Source organism: Ailuropoda melanoleuca, chromosome 2 (genome assembly GCF_002007445.2).
Source record: "Ailuropoda melanoleuca isolate Jingjing chromosome 2, ASM200744v2, whole genome shotgun sequence".
In the NCBI taxonomy this organism is placed as follows: domain Eukaryota; kingdom Metazoa; phylum Chordata; class Mammalia; order Carnivora; family Ursidae; genus Ailuropoda; species Ailuropoda melanoleuca.
This window is the reverse complement of record NC_048219.1, coordinates 198863580-198871913: the sequence shown is the minus strand read 5'-3', so window position 1 is coordinate 198871913 and position 8334 is coordinate 198863580. Positions and strand designations below refer to the sequence as shown.

The 8334-nt window shown below is 60.2% G+C and overlaps 1 protein-coding gene across 1 annotated transcript in view; it reads right to left on the bottom strand.

The window, feature by feature from the left end:
• Positions 1-8334, bottom strand: part of CROCC2 (ciliary rootlet coiled-coil, rootletin family member 2) — a 64433-nt gene that overhangs the window by 21593 nt on the left and 34506 nt on the right. Inside the window, exons 17-20 of the mRNA XM_034642725.1 lie at positions 5574-5701; positions 4907-5076; positions 4179-4355; positions 3099-3212 (exon numbers count right to left, since the gene is read on the bottom strand). Coding sequence (XP_034498616.1) covers positions 3099-3212; positions 4179-4355; positions 4907-5076; positions 5574-5701 — 589 coding nt within the window. The remainder of the gene's footprint in view (positions 1-3098; positions 3213-4178; positions 4356-4906; positions 5077-5573; positions 5702-8334) is intronic.

Below are 8334 nucleotides of genomic sequence, written 5' to 3'. Positions count from 1 at the left end.
CCTGACACCCCTTCTCTCCCCCTCCCTTGGCACCCCTCCCCTCCTCCCTCCCCTGACACCCTTCCTCTCCCGTCCCCTGGCACCCCTCCCCTCCCCGCTCCCCTGACAGCCCCCTCACTTCTCTCCTGGCGTCGCTTCGCTCTGCCGCCATCTCCCGGAGACTCTCGCCCAAGGCCACGGCCTCTCTCCGATGGGCTGAGATGGCCTCCTCGAACTGGGCCTGCAGGGCCTCCAGCTCCGCGGGTGGCGCTGACGGCAGCCTGGAGGGAGCAGCAAGCCGGCCATGGCATCCAGGGGCTACCCAAGGCTGGGGCAGCTGGGGGTCTGCTCCGGCCCACGTGAGCAGCCAGATGCTGTCCTCGCTTGGGCTGCACCAGGTGGGCAGGGGCAGAGCGTGGCCTGGGGCTCAGGGTCTTCACGCCTACTGCTGCCAACGCCACCCGTGCCAGGTTCCCAGGGGACGAGGTGATGAAGCCCCAGAGGGGTCTTCCCATGGCAGGGCGGGGAGCTGACCCTGCCGCCCACGCCTTTCCTCTGGGGTCTCCCGGCCCAAGGCCAGGGCAGGGTGGGTGGCAGGGGCCCAGTCAGGGACTCAAGCGCTGACCTCTCTCATCCCTAAAATGTTGCTGTTGGGCCCACCCCGCTGAGGGGCCAAGAACAGCCATTTGGCAGAGAGGGCCCTGCCCTCAAATGTCACAGACTTCGGAACTCCTTGGGCTGGGCAGTGAGCTCGGTGTTCACACCCAGGAGCTCAGGGCTGGGCCTCCATCCTCGCTGGCCTGCCAGGCATGGGAGAAGCCCCCTAGGTCCCAGGGCCCTATAGGTGGGGGTCCACTGGGGTCATTGCGGGGGGGCTCACCCTTCCCAGACGAAGGGCTTCTAGTCCCCCTCTCTGGGACCCTGCCTGTCCACATAGGGCCAGAAAGGCGGACCCCAGCTCAGAAGATGTGGCAGTGGTGGGGAAGGGGGAGCCCTGTCCCTGAGTCCAGGTGAACACAGGGGCCCCTCAGCCTGGCGCTTGGTTTCCTGAGCTGTCGCATAGGTGGGGGGCATGAGGGGACACCCGCAATCGCTGCGGGCCTAAACGTGTGAGCAGCCAAGACATTCCTAGAAAGGGGCTCGGGGCCGTGGGACCGCCCCCGTAGACTTCACTGCCACACTCAGGCCGCCTAGACATCCATCTGGGACTCAGCTTGGCCGAGTCTGCCCTCCTGGGGCCTCGCACTCAAGCGGACCCTCTCCAGCATTGGCCGGTGGGCACGTGGAGGAGGGGCGTGTGCTCTGGGTCCCAGGCAAGGCGGCAGAGCTCGAAGCTTTACTTGTCCACGAGTAAGGACACCACCTACTTACCCGGGGCCTGAGGCTGACCCAGCTTCCTTGCCGGGAACGCCCTCCTCCCTGCCCTGGCTTCAGGGTGGTCGGGGCCCCCAGGCGGTGGTGTCCTTGGTGCGGCGGGCGGCGGAGTGGGCTCCCTGTTCCCAGAGTCGCATGCGCCCACGCCACTGGCCCTGCGCGGGTCTCTAAGAGACCTTCCCGGTCCCGCCTGCCGGGATGTGGTCGGCCGCTGCAGAGCGAGGGCACTACTGGGCTGGGGTTCCATCAGGCCCTGTCTCCTGCTCTTGGTGAAGGAGCCTCCCCGGCCCCTGCTGTCTTTCCCCGCTGACAGGTATCACCTTGGGTGGCCTGGTCTGGCTGTGCTCCCAGGACGGGCCTGGCGTTGCTGTGGTTCCCCTGCCGGGAAGCCCCGGAAAGGGTTGTGAGCGACAGGGCACACAGGGCACCCTCCGCCTGCCAGGGCTGTTTCTGATGGCATCCCACAACTGGCTTTCCTCAGCTGCATCTCTCCTCTCTCTCCTTTCTTGGTTGGTTTTAATTTCCACTTTCCATGCCAAGGTGTCAAAAGGACCCTTAACGAACTCCCTGAAGTGCCCCGCTTGCTGGCAGGCCAGCCCCAGTCTGGGCAGAGACTCAGAGCCAGCATGAGGGAAGGCCCCTGAGCAGGCCCCTCTCTGAGCTGGGGTGTCAGCCCCCAGGGTCTTGGGGGGCGTTGCTGGTTCCCTGACCATGGGTGGGACTGAGGGGGCAGCTCAGTGGGGATGGGAAGAAGGAGGGTACAACCCCCTGGGCCCCTCACTCCTCCCAGCTGTGCCCATGGAAGGGCCACCCAGCCAAAGGGTGGGACAGAGCAGGGCGGGGGCTCCAGGGAGAGAGGCTCTTGGATAAGACTTTCCTAGGTGCCAGCAGCCCGTCCAGGCAGCTCTGCTCCCAGTAACCATGTCAGGCAGCATGGGGCGGGGGTGGAAGGTGAAGAGACACCCTCGCTGAGGCCCCCCCATGGGACACAGCAGTGGGTGCTCCACCCATGGGATGGAGGCACAGGTCCCCCAGGGTCACTGCCTCCACTCTGAGTCCTAGTTGCAGCTGCCCGCCCTGTCCCCTGGACATGGGCTCCTGATGGAGTCGGGAGTCCCAGGTGACCCCAGCTGGTTGCCCGAGGCAGCCTCAGTGCAGCGGGGGCTTGTACCTACGGGGGTCTCTCCCGTCCCTCATCCCCCAGGGATGCCTATGTGTGGGTGTCCTTCCCAGTGAGGGTCTGCCTCGGGCATAATGCTGGCCTTCCCAGGTTGGGGTTCTCCTTTGGAGGCACCCGTCTAATGAGCCAGCCCCAGGAGGCATCACACACATTTCCTGAAGCTCCATCTTACCAAGTGCAGCCCAGGCTCACAGACAGGCGGGGCTGCGTGTCCGCAGGCCTGGCCGGGCCCAGGTCTGGGTTCCGCCCTTCTCTGCTGCTGGCTCTCCTGTGGCCTCTTCCTGGCCGAGCCTGCTGCTGGGGAGCAGGGACTGGCTCTCACAGCCCCCACCCACCACCAGCTTTGGTTCATTGGGTCTTTCCTTCCCGTTAAGACAGTGTTTCCTCCCAGCAGGAGACCTGGACGTTCTCTGGGGGATATTCAGGCTCGGGGGGCCAGGATAGAGGGGCCTGTGTCCCCGGGACCAGGCAGGAAGGGGGTGCACCTGGGGTCTGTCTGACCTGCTGGGCAGTGCCGGTGGCTGGGCCGGGTGCTCAGGGTCTTGCTTGGGCCCACAGGGCTCACCTCGGCTTGCTCGTGGTGGCTCTGGGCCTCCTGCCGCACACGCTCCAGCTCCTGCATGGACCTGGAGAGCTCTTCCCTCAGCAGCCTCCCCTCTGCCTCTTTCAGTGACAGGGCCTGGCAGGATTGGCGGGGGTGCTCGTAAGGGTCAGGGGCCTCTTTAAGGAGAGGCTACGGCACAACACTGGGAGTAAAGCCTCTGCCAGGACGCGGTGTGCTCCTGCCTTCACATCCCTGCTTGGGGAGCAGCGTCAGCCCAGGGGCAGCCCTTGTCCCGAGTGCGGTCCACGGGACCTTTCACTCTGTCTGACATGGCCCAGCCTCCGTGCCTACGCTCAGTCAGCTCTCCACACGCTGGCCGGCTGATCAGGTGAGTGGATGGTCACACACAGAGATGGATGGTGGATATGGAAGGACAGATGGATGTGTGGAGAGAAGGAAGGATGTTTAAGTGAATAGATAGACAGATGGTCAAGTGAGTGGTTGGATAGATGGATGGTCATATGAACAAGTGGATGGGTAGTTGGTTGGACGGATGTTTAAGCAAATTGTTGAATAGATGGATGGTTAGGTGTGTGAATGGGAAATCGGGTATGTGGATAGATGGCCATGGATGTGGGATGTCAGCTGGGTGTATAGATAGAAGGATGGCTATTCAGGTGAATGGGTGGATGATTGACAGATGAATGGAGGGACAGTCAAGTGCATGGATGGATAAATGGGTGGATGGATTAGTGGATGAATGGATGGATGATGGATGGATTGGTGGGTGGATGGATGGACTGATGGATGAATGGATGGGTGAATTGGTGGTTGGATGGATGGATAGATGAATTGGTGGATGAATGGATGGGTGGATGAATGGATGGGTGGATGAATGGATGGGTGGATGGATGGATGAATGGATGGGTGGAAGGATGGATGAGTAGGTGGGTGGATGTCTGTCCACCAGAACTGCTGTGGAGGACCAAAGCTGCAATAGCAGTGACCTAGAAAGTTTGCCCTCAGAGCCCTCTTGCTGGGTCAGAGAAGGCACAGTGAAGTGGATGTGAGGGTTCCCTGCTGCCTCGTAGTCCTCATTACCTGTTGCATCTCATATTCCAGTTGGAGGAGACTCTCATCCCTCTCATGCTTCAGGCTCTGAATTTCCTCCTTCAGAGCCTCCCTCTTGGCTGCATTCTTTGCTACCAGCTTCTTCTCCTGTTCCAACTGGCGAGCTGCCGCTTCCTTCTCCTCTGTCAGAGACAGACTCAGCGTCTCCTGGGCCGATGCAAAGGGACAGGCTGTGAAGGCTGCATAGGTCAGGACATGTGAGACCAGCAGGTCCTAAGTGAGATCTGGTTCATGGGACATCAGGGCAGGACAGGTCCCCAGAGTTGGTTCACTCCAGTCAGCCACATACCCCCTGTCTCGCACAGTGACACTGAAGCAGGAGCTGGGTCTCACCACCTGGCCGCCCACGTTTATGGAGCGGTTCATAAACCTCTCCTAAGCCTCCACATTCATAAGCTGTAAAATATGTCAAGCAAGGCTTGCAGGGAAAGCTCCCTCCAGCTACTGGCCCTCAGACTGTAGCCAGCTCAGCCGACCTGAGGTCTGGCCTCTTCTGCACACACGCTCCAGGCCCTGGAGAGCCCAGGCTCACTTGAATTAGGAAGAGTCCTCCTCTGGCCCCAGCCACAGCATGTCTGGGGCTCCTCTGTCTCCTGGTTGGTCTCCTAGGCTCCCGCCCGCAAGTGTCTGCTGCATTTTGGGACATGGTGGACTCTGGGGAAGTGACCAGGCAGCTGGGTGGCACAACGGAAGCAGACCTTCTCCCTGCGGAGCCGAGCCAGGTCCTCGCGGTGGGCCAGTGCCTGGCTCTCCAGGGCCAGCTGTGCCTCCCGTTCCTGCTGTGCCACTTGTCGCTGAAGCCGCCCCATGTCCCGCTGTAGCTTTGTCTCCTGGGCCTCCCACGTACTTGTCAGCTGCTGAATTTCCACTGTGAAGTGACAGGTGCCATCAGGGACTGGACCCAAGGCCCCCACAGCATGGAACCCCTTGTGGTCCTTACGAACTCCCTGTGTAGTGCTGGCCCCACAGAGGGAAAGCCACCTGCCCTGAAGGGGCTGCCAGAGTTGGGGGAGGGGTGGCAAAGCCCTCCGTGCCCCACTGCAGTGTGTGTGTCCTAAATTCTCACCTTGTGCTGGCTATGGCCAGGCCACCCAAGGCAGGGCAGGCTGCACAGGGAGCACGGGAGAGGAGCGGGGAGCCAGCATGCTGATCCTGAGGCCACCGCCTAGTTGTGCGCTTGGACCCAGCACTGGGTGGGGTGGGGGCCCATCCCTCCCAGACAGTAGTGGAGGAGCCGTTCAGCCCCATGAGCTCCGGGCCTGTGTTCGTGCCCCTACAGGGGACTGGGGAGTGGGAGCAGCACATCTGGGGAAAGAGATCCACCGAAGGGGGGAGAGGAGCAGAGAGAGCCTGCCTGACAAGCACCTTGCAGGGCCTGCTGAGCCAGCCGCACGCTCTGGGCCTCTCCCGCCAGCTGTTCCCGCTGTGCCCGTAGCTGCATTGACAGCTCTTGGGTCTCAAAGAGGCCGCTCTCCAGAGAGTCCCTCTCGGCCCTGCAGAGAGTCATCAGACAGTGGGCCAGTCACCCAGGCAGTTCTGCCGACGCGGGCGGTGCAGAGCGTACTTGCTGGACAATGGAACGGTGCCCGCCAAGGCCAGGCTCATCAGCCAGAAGATACACAGAGTGCACATCTCATTCATTTTAAATCTCTAAACCATATTAGGCCCTGCACAAAATAATCTTCCAGACGGGTTAAAAAGCTAAATGAACCAAAACAAAACAAACAACAAATAAACAACTCAGAACAATAAAAATAGTAGAGGGGCGCTTGGGTGGCTCAGCCGGTTGAGCGTCTGACGCTTGACCGCAGCTCAGGTCATGATCTCGAGGTCGTGAGATGGAGCCCTGTGTTGGGCTCCATGCTGGGCGTGAAGCCTGCTTACGATTCTCTCCCTCTGCCTCTGCCTCACCCCTTCTTTCCCCACGCTCGTGCGCATGCTCTCTCTCTTAAAAAAAAAAAGTCAAAAAAGCCACAGAAGGGTATTTTATAATCTTAAGTAAGACACAAAAGCCAGGAGGCAAAAATAAAGAGGCCAGCAAATCTAAATACACTTAAAGGCAGGGGGCTGGTTGTGCAGAAAAGATTGCATAAACTAGCTTAAAAGACAAGGGAGAGACTTGAAGAAAAAAATCTGTACTAAATAGACAAAGAGTTAATATCCACCATCTGGGAAGAGCTCCTGTCAATCAATGACAGAAAGTCAGCTGATCCTACAGAAAAATGAGAAAAATGACTGTGATTCACAAAGAAAACACGAGGCGAGAATGAACATGCGAAGCTTGCTCAGCCTTTCTAACGCTCAAGGAAGTTCAAGGCACAACCAGGAGAGGTTACTGCGTGCGCACCGGCCTGACAGAACTTTAAAGAGCGGTAATATTCAACGTTGGCAAGGATGTGAGGACCATTGTCTTTGCGGAGGGGAGGCTGGGAAATTTCAAAATTTAAAGTGTGCCTATCTTGGAGCCGGCAACTCCACTGCCAAGTGCCAGTTCTTTAGAAACGACGGAGGAAGCAACGCGGCGTGCACGAGACGCTCGCCACAGCTCCGTCGGGGCCTTGACTGGACGTGGCTTCCGTGCTGATCAACGGCAGAGCATTAGAAACGTTGGTGCATCTCGAGTTGTCGCCGAGAGCGCGGAAACCCGCTTCTCTGTTCTCTTGTCTCTGAGAAGCCGGGCGCCAAGCAGAAGGGCTCACGCGGCCCGGTGCCGTCACGCAAGTCTGCTCCGTGTCTGCGTACGCAGATGCCGATGTCGAGAGAGTGCACGGCACGGTGCGCAGCAACTCGCAGCAGCATTCGCTTCTGGGGAGCGTGATACCGCGGCTTGAGGTAGTTGCCAGAAGACAGTCAAGCCGTCAGCACCAACCAGCCAACGAGTGTGGTCCGATCGCCACGAAGCTCTGCCCTGCACCAGGCGACGCAGGGCAAAGAAAGCAACCGGCCAAACACCACACGTGCAAACACCACAAACACGAACACACAAACAGCAAACACACAACTCCACCCAAGTTAATGGCTCAGGGAAGGCCGTGGGCCATGGAGAGCCTTGCTGACCCTGACGGGTCCCCCATCTCCCTGCACAATGCTGCCACCTTTGTGGGGGGCGGTAAGGCACATCGACACCTTCCAGGGCTCCCTGATGCCTGCAGAGCCCAGAAACTTCACTTCTCTGATATCCAGTTCCCCCCCCCCAGTCCCTATCCTTGCCAGCACCCCCCCGTTCCCCACTCCCCACGTCTGCATGAGCACCCCCTCTGCAGGGAAAGCTCTCCTCAACACCTTGATCCCACCTCCTCCCAGATACCAGCCTGGTCCCCTCTGGGAGAAGTGGTTTCCACCCCCCAGACACCAGCACTGTCTCCTCAAAGCCTGGGAATCTAAGGTATGTATGTCCAATCTCTCCTTCCGTGGGAGCCCTGGAGCGTCTCGGCCTCCAGGAGCAGAGGCCCGGCATGAGTAGCCAGGGTGAAGACAGGCACAGGGAGAGACTCCACCCACCTTTCTGGCAGGCAAGGGAGCTGGCACCCTGTGAACTGAGAACGTGTCCCTGCTGCTGCAGCCTCGTCAGGGCCTGGCTGTGGGGGCTGCAGGACCTTGAATCCCCGGGGTCCTCTGTCACTGTTATCCAGCCCACCGCAGGAGAAGCAAAGAGCTGCAGCAGGACTCCTTCACCTGCCGGCTGTCAGCATTACCTGGGACTCATTAACCCTGCCGTGGTCAGACCCTGCAGCCCCACCGAGCAGCCAGATGGACACTTGCTACGCGCACCGGGGATCCTGTGTGCTGGGCGGACGTGGTTTGGAGAATCCCACGCAGCCTTGTCAGCAGAGGCTCAGACTGCTCACTGTGAAACGCTGTTTAACGAGGAGCTGGCTCTGTCTGGGGGCCACTGGGCTGCCATGTGCAGAGGTCCTGGGTCCAGAGGTCAGTGCTGAGCCTGGAGAGAGGATCCTGGGCTGCTGAGGCCTCTGCCAAGCCTCTGCCGGTGATCCGGGCAGCAGGTGCTGGCAGGTGGCAGGGGCCTCTCACTCCTGCTCTTCTGAGTGCCCGCAGGGCCTGGGAGGGGGCAACAGGCAGGGACACTCCGCTTCTGCTGACCCAAAGTAGTCTTCGTTAGGCTTCT